The sequence below is a fragment of the Athene noctua genome, chromosome 1 (assembly GCF_965140245.1).
Source record: "Athene noctua chromosome 1, bAthNoc1.hap1.1, whole genome shotgun sequence".
Taxonomy (NCBI): domain Eukaryota; kingdom Metazoa; phylum Chordata; class Aves; order Strigiformes; family Strigidae; genus Athene; species Athene noctua.
Genome location: NC_134037.1, coordinates 256,595,370 through 256,606,709, shown reverse-complemented (window position 1 = coordinate 256,606,709; position 11,340 = coordinate 256,595,370). Strand labels below are relative to the sequence as shown.

Below are 11,340 nucleotides of genomic sequence, written 5' to 3'. Positions count from 1 at the left end.
TCTGCCTGACACCAGCTGTATTCTCTAGCTGTGTTTCTGCTGGAGACATTTGCCCTCTACCCCTGGGGACCTCTCCCTCACGTTGTAATTCTCCTCTGATCGTTCATAGTTGAGAAAGACTTGTCTGAATAGTTGAGATTTTTGTAGCACTTGCTTTTTCCAGCCATCTGTTAAAACGTTTCCACAGACCCAAATGGGGTTGGTGCTAGGCCCAAGTAAAGGCAAATTAGAAAAATCACGTCTAAGAATGTAAGATCCTGTAACATCTCAGCTCCTCACGTAGGGTCTGTGCATGGGACAGAGCTTTCACCATGCTTCAAGCTCTCCTGGTCCTTTGTAAGGGTAGCAGTGGGGTGAAGAGGTCAGTAGAAGTCAGCAAATAAATTGATTCCTGTGAAATTTGTATTTCCTTTCTGGGGTAATGGTGATCAGCTGGGAATTTTGGCAAAACCTTTTGCAGATTTTTCTCTCAGAGTTTAAACATACTGCAGGATTTTTGCCTTCTTGGCTCCGATTTCCTCTTTTCTCGACAGATATCATTATGAGGATGCAAGAAGGATAATTAAAAGCCATGCCAAGAATGCGACTGACAATTAAATTCAAATATCTGCCTGATGAGACAACATAGGTGACAGACCACAGCGCCCCTGGAGCTTATGCCCTGTGACGGCAGGAGGGACCCTGGGGGTTCACCCCACGCCTGGGGACCCTCCGAGAAGGGACCTGCCACACTGGGGACCCAGGCACTGGGGACAAAGAGCCCGGTGCCCTCGGGGACGCGAAGGTGCCACCACTGCCCCCCAGAATCCTCCCTCCCCAGCCCTGGGGTAGCCTGGGGGGAGGAGATGGCAGCCCCTGCGCTGCTCGCAGTGCCGGGACGCCGCGAATACGAACAAGGATGGGGAAAAAAAAACCCACAAACAAACCACATGGTTTTCCTCAGGAAATAAGTGAAAACAGCAGTAAAAGAGAAGAAAAAGGGGGTGACGCCCCAGCGGGAACACTGGGGCGGCGGGGGCAGGCCCGCGCGGAGGGACGGGCGGCGGGACGGGCAGAGGGCGGCGGCGCCGCCGGGAGCGCTGCGGGGCGGAGCGGGACGCGGCGGCGGGAGCCACCTGCGGGAGGCGCCGCCTCCGAGGGAAGGCGCCCGGCGGGAGGGAGGGAAGCAGGGAGGGGGGAGGCGCCCCCCAGCCCCGCGGAGGCGGCGGGAGGGATGGGACCGGCCCCGCCACCTGCCTGAGCGGCTCCCGGAGACGCCGCCGCCGCCGCGGGGAGCTGGTAGGTAGCGGGTCGCCGCCGGCGGGAGGGTGCCGCGGGGTGCGGGTCACGCCGGCGGACAGAGGGGCGGCGGGGAGGACGGCGAGGGCCGTTCTCGCCGCTCGGTGTCCCCGGGCCAGCGCCTCACCTGCCGAGGGGAGCCCGGTGCTGCGGGGCACCGGCCGTCCCCGCCGGGCGCTGCCGCCAGCCGGGCTGCGGAGCCGCTGTCCGTCCCGTCCCGGCCCGGCCCGGCTCGGCTCGGGGCGAGCCCTCCGCGCAGAGCTTAATCTTTAACCCGGCTCGCATCCACGGGAACGCACCCGGCGCCGCCTCCTCGGCGGCGGGCAGACAAAAGGGATAACGCGGCTTCTCCCCGGCGCTGGGGCGGCCGGGACAGGCAGCACCGCTGCTCGTGGGGCCGGTCACTAACTTGCAAGGGGCGTCTGGTGAGGAAACAGCCGATAGAAAAGTCGCCTTTGCTGCGTTTCGCACTCGGGAGGCGTCAGCAGCAGCTCTCTCCGGTTGAGCCGCAGCGGTCCTCTGCTTTGGTTCATCACCGTGGCTAAGAACATCAGTATTTGGGGATTTTTAAATTTTTTTTTTTAAAGAACTACATGACACGATCTCTTCAGTGAAGCGGTTACTGGAGCCTGCGGCAGTTGTTTGCCTCCTGCCCCAGGTGAGGTCCGAGGGGTCGGTGTGGGCACCCCGGGGGCGCATGTCCTGCCCTGCCGCTTACCCTGGTCTGCAGGTTGACCGTCACTGTCCGCCTGGATCACAGTTTGCTCTTGTACGGTGAAACCGAAGCTGCTTTACATGCAGGGAGAAAAGAACAGGGAAGAAAGGAGGCAGTGGAATTATTCTGTGGGAATGGGACTAAGTAGTAAACACATAATACGATCCCTTTCCTCCGTGTGTGCCTGTGTCGCTGACAAACGTGTCAAAATACCCGCTGAGGCCGTTGTGTATGTTAACAGATGCTCTTGGCCTGCCAGCATCAAAGTTCGTTTCAGGTTTTCTGAGATACTCTTTTTTGCAGCCCTCGGTCTAGTGGGGAAGGCTGTGCAACCCTCACACCACCCTCAGCACCGCAGGCAGGCTGATAGAGATGTTAGACTTTAATGGCAGCAAAGGTTCCGTAAAGCACGACTCAATTATTTTTGCTGTGTTTTAACAAGTTGGGTGACGAAGAGGAGCAGCAGAGATATTTTGGCACGGTAGTGACAGTGATTGAGTTCACCTTTATAATTTGGTTTGAGGCAGGTTTTTGTCTCTTACTGTCTCTGTTTTCTTCCTTCCTTTCCCCCCCCCCCCCCCCCCCCGTATTAATCATTCTGGCTTCCAGCGCTGTGGAAAAACATTCTTCATTTCAAAATGCAATGGAGACTGTTTGGTTCATGGGCTTTCATACTGGATGTTCCAAGTTTTATTGTTATTTAACCATCTATTACATGACCCACCCCTGAATTAGTGAACTCTTGCAAAAAAAAAAAAAAAAAGAATTACTTGCTTATTAGAAAATGATTCATGTCCGTCCTGAACAAGGCAGTTCTCTTTCACCAACATCTATCTCAAGGCGTGAATGCCCGCAGCCGGCAGGAAAACGTGTCTGTGAAGTGTTTTAGCAGCGTGGGGAGCCCCGGGGTAGCTGTCACTGTTTCCATTCTCGAAACAATTTTAATGCCATTAGCAAGTGCGATTATGTACAAACCGCTTTCTAGGGGGTTCCTAGGCTGGATATCAGAGCGGGGCTTTGTATTGAGTCAAAGGGTGGATTGAGTTTATGACACAGTTTAAATAGAAACAGAAGAACAGTACTACGCTAGAGCAGCACATTGTAATTCATTCAGTATCGTTTTATGATAGCTGTTCAGGGAAGTACACGCTTCTTACCAGTTTGTTCGGTTTGAGAACATCATTCAGGGTCACCCTCGAGTAAGCAGCTGAACGCAGAAAGTGTCAGCCCTGTTTTCGACAGCTTTTTGGTTTTGTTTTAAACAAAAAGGAAAAGAGAAAGGAAAAGGAAAGAAGGAGCTAACTGGTAGGTCTCTCTTTACATTTAGACTAGTTTTTAAATTTCATTTTTCTGCTTAACCTTAATATTTTCAGGAGGAAGGATCTACACAGAAGAGGTACTATGCACTAATTCGGCATCTTATTATAAATGACATATTTGTTCTATTTACTTCAGAGCTGATACAAGTTATGTCACTAGGTAAGACATAATTGCGAAAAGTTCAGTAAATGTCTTGAGTTTTGAGCACTGCTTAGCTTCTGTGGTCAGGTATCAACTCACTACAGTATTTTGTTGTTAAGCTTTAATAACATTTTAAAAAATAGAAAAGTTCTGTAACTGATGAAAAGGCTTTGATATCCCATGTGTCTGCAATGTGATCATAGCACAGAAGCAGCTCGGGAGCAGTGTAGGAAGTCTTGCTCAGAGATGTAACGTGGAGTAAGCTCCACTTTACAGAGCACAGCACAGACACAGTAACCATCTTCTGAAGGCTTTTTTGGGGACCAGCTTAGGGCCCCGTTCCTGCCTTGTTCTCTTCACAGAGCGGCTGCCCTCTGCTGTCTAAAACTGCCTTGGAAATGTTGGCGCTGCTGTAGTGGTGATGGTAGGGAGATAAGGGAGGGCAAGTTGCAGAGAGGCAATTCCTCTTCTCAGCCCGGGCGATACTCTGAGGGAGCAGAAAAGTTGTTGGGCACGCAGCCCCTTCATCGGGTTGCTGTGCTGACAGGCACGAGGGAATCTCGCTGCTTGTGCAAATACAACAACTGACAAAGATGCTTCTAATTTTCCCCTGCCAGCTAAATAAACCAACCAAAGGCCAGTATTGGCTCAGTTAGCATGAATAATTTTTAGATCCAAGAAGTGTTACGAGTGACGCAGTTTAGACAAAGGTTCTATCTATCAGGAAAGCTTCACATGTAATTTGTGGGAACAACTTTGGTGTGAAGCAGATGAGAGCAGACTGCTTATGAATACATGCTCTTGATAATGGGATCTGCTACCTGCTGCACAGCCTAACTGTGATTTAGTCTGATCTCAGCTTCTAACTGGAAGACCAGTAACCATTTCTGCATACAGTTCTCACTGTCACAAGCAGAGTTAAGAGCTGACTTATGCCAGTGTATATTGTCTTTGTGGGGATGGAGTGGTATCATTTGTCCCTATTACCTTCTTTTTCTATGTTTTCCTAATCACTGTTATACAGCAAGTATATTTGATACACAGCAAGTGCTCTCTGCCCCAACCTTATACCAATGTGAGACTACCTCATTTCATAACTTGCAAAACCTAGTCACATCCAATAATAATCTCTGCCATGGAAGGAGCCAGAGGAGCTGCTGGTTTTCCTTGACTACATAAGTATTTTCCAATTTTGGGACATCCAAAATCATGCAGTCCTGATTCATGTTTAAAATGCCCAGTATTTTCTCGACTTGCCTGTTAGGTGTAAAACAACACATACTATAGAGCTTGACCCTTCCAGAAAAAAACAAAAACAAAACAAACAAACAAAAAACCCCACAAAACCAAAAAAACCCAACAAAACCATACATTTAAAGATGTCCTGTGTGTTAATGAAAAAATTACCAACAGAGTGTCTGGTCACTTCTGGAAGACTCAGTACCTGCCTCTGTGACATCAGTAGCATCAGCTCTGTTCATCTGCATCTGTTGTTTGGAAGGGAAATGTTTTGATATCCTGAATGAGTCAACTGATATTTTGAACATTGTGTGCTTTAACTATAGCCTCTATTCCCAAAGAGGACGCTACCAACAGTGGAAGAACCCAGGCCCAATATTTGAGTTGGACACCTTTGGGCATTAGCAGTGTGCAGCTTCTGAATTCTTGTTTGGTACAGCTTAGGGATGGAGTAGTCCTACAAAAAGCACTGGAGAGAAGGATTTTTCTTTTTTATTCATAGATAGCTGTGGTCATCTTCTGCGTCATTTGCTTTGGTTTACTCCTTTGAGGTATTTCAGGAATGATCCTGCAGTTGTGATCAGTGTAACCTCAGCAGGGTTTTAAATATGTGTAAGCTCAACATAATTGTGAAGTTTTGTTTGAATAATCTTTGTATGAGGGAGATCCCGCCTGCCTTCCCACCCAGGGTGCAATACCTCCTGCAGCAATTCAGCTGTATGGCTAATTTTCAAATAAACTAAAGTTACACATTTTCTTGACACAGTACTGGTGCACGCTGTTCTCTGCAGTCTGAGGCACTCTGCCTGTGGTTCATAAACACATTTACAGTCCCATTTGCCTCCCTGTATTCAGGGGGGGTTGGTTTGCATTTCTAATTAAATGAGTTTATAAAGGAATAAGCCAGTACGATAACTGAAAATTCCATCAAGAACTGTAAATTTACTTCATTAGCTGCCCTCGTGTAATCATATCTCTCTTTCTCATGTGAGCCTAGGGGAGAGCAAATGCTATGTGGAGCAGAAACCTTCCTCTGGCATGAGTTGCAAGGGGAAGCGGGTCTCTTGTGTGGTCATGTTCTGCAACCCAGCTCCTGTTCAGGTTACCTTCTTTGTCCACCCGTCTGTTCCTACCATTGGCTTGATGCCTCTGGCTAAGACAGCAGATGGTGTGAGGTGATTTAAAGACCTCTCTCAGTGGAATCAGTAGATAGGAGCCTTCAGAGTGATCTAACTGAAGTAAGACACGTCTACTGTGCAGGAGCTATGGTTTCTGAATGCAGGAATTTACACAGAGTCTGAATTTTCCTTACACCATGTGAAGACAAATACCATAACTTCCCACTGATGTCAGCTGGGAGCTGGTGGCTCAGCACACCTAAGGGTTAAATGCCCTGTGTTTTGGTGTTAACCTGCGATACTTGTTTTAAGATACAGGTTAAGGCATTAGTTTAACACAGAGAAATCTGAAGTACTTAATGATAGTTGGCTCCATTCAAATTGCTTGACCCTCATTATATTGGGCTTGGTCAGCAAGCCATTACTTATCAAGATAGATTAATCTTGCAAAATGTTTGGGTGAGTAACTGGATTGCCTTTTGCTTTCTACAGGCCAGCATTCAGAATGGCAGGCTTGTCTACTTTAATCCTCCTTTTGTGTGCTGCTAAAGATGTGATGCCCTCCAGTTCTCACTGGAAGCCAACTTGGCCATCTTACAGAGTTCCTGTTATCCTGCCACAGTCCACCCTTAACTTGGAGAAACCACAGTTTGATGCAGAAGCCAGACTGGAAGTTGTATCTCCCTGTGGCCCAGCATGCCACAAAAGTTCTCCGCTGCCAACTTATGAAGAAGTGAAGAACTACCTGTCCTATGAGACCTTGTACGCTAATGGTAGCCTCACCGAAACTGAAGTGGGCATATATATTCTGAGCAACAGCGGTGATGGGTCGCAAGGCAAATCTCGAACTAAGAGGCAGATCTATGGCTATGACAGCAGGTTTAGCATTTTTGGAAAAGATTTCTTGTTGAATTACCCATTCTCCACATCTGTGAAGCTATCTACAGGTTGCACTGGGACGCTAGTGGCTGAAAAGCACGTTCTTACTGCTGCTCATTGTATCCATGATGGCAAGAGTTACGTCAAAGGAGCTCAGAAACTGCGGGTGGGGTTCCTAAAGCCCAAACTGAAAGATGGCAGCAAAGGGGCCAATATCACCAACTCGGCAATGCCTGAGAAAATGAAATTCCAGTGGATCCGAGTGAAACGGACACATGTCCCCAAAGGATGGATCAAAGGCAATGCCAATGACATTGGCATGGATTATGACTATGCTCTGCTGGAGCTCAAGAAGCCTCATAAAAGAAAGTTTATGAAGATAGGTGTGAGCCCACCAGCAAGACACCTGCCTGGAGGAAGGATTCACTTCTCTGGTTATGACAACGATCGTCCAGGAAACCTGGTTTACCGTTTCTGTGATGTCAAAGATGAAACATATGACCTGTTGTACCAGCAGTGCGATGCCCAGCCGGGTGCGAGTGGATCTGGGGTGTACGTGAGGATGTGGAAGAGGCAGAATCACAAGTGGGAGCGTAAAATTATTGGAATATTTTCAGGCCATCAGTGGGTGGACATGAATGGCACCCCACAGGATTTCAATGTAGCTGTTCGCATCACACCCCTCAAATATGCACAGATCTGTTACTGGATCAAAGGCAACTACCTTGACTGCAGGGAAGGATAAAGACAATGAAACTCCTTGAAAGCACTTAATGACTGATTTTAATTACTCATCTGAGGAATGGCTAGACTGCTGCTGCAGATGTGTGTGATACAACCTTGTAACATCGGGCTGTGATATATATAGCTTTTAAAGCAAGCCACCTTGTTCTTAGTACAGGGGCTGTGTGGTGCTGTCATTACAGCTCAAAACTGGGGAGAACGTCTGCTGGGTGGGGAAGGAGCAGGTGGACTTGCTGAATTTGCCGCTGAGCAACTGAAGATTAATTAGGGGCGGATCAGTAAACAGTATGAAATCAGAACCGTCTCCAAAGAATCTTATAAAAGGGACGCTGTTGACTATCTCATGCCTACAATGTTTGTTTTAATAAATCCTAGGATTAGTAGAAATGCTTTGATCTGAACTTTTAAAAGAAAATATTTCTATGCTGATGGGGGCTGAAGAGGGGCATTTAATGGTGTTTGCAACCCAAACATTACAGCTTTGTGTTCCTGCATGAGAAAGGGAGTGTGAAAAGGGCAAGGCATGTGCTGTGGGAGATGAATGCCACACAAACAGTGTGAAGGGTAAATAACTGCATCAGACTTCTAACCTTCTTTCGGCCTGAGTGATTTGAGACTTTATTAGTAACATAGTTAAGAAAAATGCTTTTTGAGCAAACAGACCTTGATGTTGCAAGGACTTGACTGTGAAGATGATGTTGGTCTTATGAGCAGTGCCATTGCATCCTGCTTTGGGAAACACAAATCATACATGGGCTTAAATCTTCACAGCAGCTGGGGCATAGCCTTACACCTAGCAGGATCCCTATGACTATACTATTATAGAAAGTATATGGGCACAGAGACTTGTTTTCTGTTATGACCTACTTAGATATTTAAGGAAAATCTTGCGTCAGCAACTCAGATTTTCAGAGGGGAAGCCTGTGTTGGGTCTTGCTGGCCATCTGAATTCCTGCCTGCAAAGCAGGTAAAGGGGAGAGCAGGACAAGGGTTCTACTGAGTTTCCCCACTTTTTGTGGAAGATCCATGGTGTGCTACTTAAAATTATACCAGGTAGAGAGACCCTAGATTAGTGAGTGTGTCTCTCTTGTATCCCTTTGACCTTTGACAGTGTAATTTGTATGGAATCTTGACTTCTGTTTCTTGTGTTGTTTGGGGTAGGAATCCTCCCCGTCGAACTGTTGAGTCGTGAATAATTCTTGACAAATGCACAGTTCAGGAATTCTGCAGCTGGAATAGAGCCACATTATAGGGTGCAATCTGAGTTTGCTATGAAGTGATGCTCTGCTGTCTCTGATAGATAACAGTGACTTACCTTTTTACTGTAACAGAAGCGTGGTTTGAAACAAGAGCCGTCTTTTATAGGCAAAATCAGTCCAGCCAAATACTCGTAGCTCAGCAAACAGCATTGGGAAGTCAGTGTGGTCTGTACAGTGTTTCTCAGGTGGATTGTGCCACATATTGCAGTAACATGGTTAAGTACATGCTGCCATGCCAATACTATTTTTTTAAAATAGGATAGACACTGGCTCCAGTTCCAGTTTCCCTTCCATCCATCTCTCAGTCTCCTGAAACTTCCCAAGTTGCCCATAGTGCTTGGTGTTGTGGGGAAAATGCAAGTCCTTGATGTGAAATATCAGAGCTGGGAAGGAATGACTCTAAACAGAGCTTCCCTATGCTATACAAGGAAAATGTTAATTCAGCTAAGCCTTTCTTACACTCTACTAATTACTATGGCATTTGTAAACATATGCCTGATGGTGCTTTATCTTTGTGATGGCTTTGGCTCTAGTTCTGAAAAACATTTTTTGCTAGAGCTGCCTATGATTATTATTTTTATAGGTGCAGCGTACAAAAACGTGGACCCTTGTGGGCTTTTGGTGCACTCAGATACAAGCAGTTACTAATGCTTTGAAATATGAATAATCACCATATGTATCTGATGGTCTTTTTTTGCCTTTTTATTTTCATTTCCTTTACTTTATGGCTGTTATCTGGAGCACTTTTGTTTGAATGTATCACAGTGAATAAAGAAAAGTTATGGAATTTCAATGCAGACATTCTTGTATTTGTATTATACTTGGGTTGTACTTTCAATCTCATTTCAGTTAGTTATTTAGGACATTCAGATACAGAACAGATGTATTAATATCCTCAATGCTGTTTATTTTCCTTCAGTTTTCTTTTGTCCCACCTGTTATAGAAGTAATTTTTATTTTTTTCAGTAGGCTTAATTAGTCTGTGTCTTTGGACAGTAGTAATCAGTCTTAGCTTTCATATATCTCTTGCAGTTCCGAAGCCAGTCATGAGCTCAGATTAGTTGCAGCCAAAAATAATGTATTAGACTAGAGAGTCACATTTTTTTAATTAACTTTAGGATCAATAAATGATGGAGAAATTTGAACCAGTCGGTATAAGATCATAAATCAGGTCCATCTTTTTTTTTCTTTTAGTGGATGCAATATGAAAAAAGTTCCTCTGAAGCCAACAGTGAGACCCACATTTTTTTGAGGAAGACTGCAGTGCAGAAATGTTCTGGTTTTTGATCTGGGAATTGCCATCCATACACCTTTCATTATTTCTGGAGGTGCACGCTACATCCTGTGGGCTTGAGAACATCACTCTTGGGTTCTGGAACACATTTCCCATCCACTGGTCCTATGTTCTCAACTTCTTCGTTGGACTGTAGACTAAGATCTTTTATGCTCTTAAAATGACTGTCAGAGCAGAGTTGTGCAGAAGGCAAATGAGCTTGAGTAATGTGAGCAAGTTTTTTTAAAAAAAAAGTATGCAGCAAGTTTAGTGTAATCAGGGGTGGGAGAGTCCCTTTGTACTGTACACCCTAGGCAAACATTCCAGATTGTTTTTGGAAAGAAAAGGAAATCTCAGATAATGTGGGCAGAACAGTTGTGCTAGAGCCCAACATTGTTTCACCTGGGCCCACCCGAGCTGAGGGTAATTTTGCCAGCGTATTCATTCAGAGCGGGGCTGGGCCATTGCCAGGCAGGTCTGGAAATTGCATTCAGGGTATATTTGCTCTGATGCTGTAAATGGGGCTCTTTTAAACCCAGACCTTTAAACCATGAGAAACCATGCAGCCAACGTAGTTCACCAAGGAAGCATGAGTAACTATATACAGACATGACACCAGAAATGTTATTGTCCAACTGATCATAACTGCCGATAATTTGCAGAACTGAATCAAGTGCCTCATTGTTCTTGTATCTTAAGGCAGAACAGCAGATGGGTATAGGGGGGCTGTTTTGGTTGTGAGTGGAAAGGATTACAGTATTCTGCTCCTGCATCTTTAGGAGTCTGACATACGAAAAATTCTAGTAAATGTGATATAGCTCCCTCAGAGAACAGTACTGGAGGTGGAAACTGAGGTCTTGAGAAACCACAGACCATGTCGAGCGTTTCCAGAGCACACAGTGAACTTAGCCTACTGAAGACTACAGAATATCGAGGTTTTTTCTCAGAGGAAAGGTATTCTCCTTGCATCTGTAATTGTTTGGCAACTGAATTCCCAGGCCTGCCTGTTTAAGAGGGCAGCCTTAAAGTTGCACGCTGAACTCCAAGCAAGTATAATACATGCTTGAAATTCTTTTCCGTGTTTCCTCTTAATCTGCCATTTGTTAGCGAGTTTTGGTAGCGTGCCAATGCAATATGCACAGGCCTTGAGAAGAGAAGCTTTCAAAGAGTGGATCAAGTATGACGGGTGGGTAAAAACTTCTTTACTTTCTAGGAGTAAAGAGGAAACATGGATAGAGAAGAGCAGCAAAGAGTGAAGGGGCAATGTGATTCGCATCACAGGATTCCCAGTGAGTTGGTTGCAGTGTGTATCACGTGTATGGATGTGCATGTGTGTAGCATTTTTATGAATAATACTGTTCATTTCCATTCCCT

The 11,340-nt window shown here is 45.8% G+C and overlaps 1 protein-coding gene across 2 annotated transcripts; it reads left to right on the top strand.

The window, feature by feature from the left end:
• The first annotated feature begins 1,174 nt into the window (after nucleotides 1–1,174).
• Nucleotides 1,175–9,486, top strand: PRSS23 (serine protease 23). Of its 2 annotated transcripts, XM_074917605.1 has the most exons (3): nucleotides 1,229–1,278; nucleotides 1,866–1,936; nucleotides 6,304–9,486. In XM_074917605.1, exon 3 carries the CDS (start codon nucleotides 6,317–6,319, stop codon nucleotides 7,433–7,435), a length of 1,119 nt encoding a protein of 372 aa, XP_074773706.1. In that variant the 5' UTR covers nucleotides 1,229–1,278; nucleotides 1,866–1,936; nucleotides 6,304–6,316; the 3' UTR covers nucleotides 7,436–9,486. The 2 variants fall into 2 exon arrangements, with proteins under 2 accessions (XP_074773696.1, XP_074773706.1); XM_074917595.1 differs by lacking the exon at nucleotides 1,866–1,936 and having other exon boundaries at nucleotides 1,175–1,278.
• The last annotated feature ends 1,854 nt before the right edge of the window (nucleotides 9,487–11,340 follow it).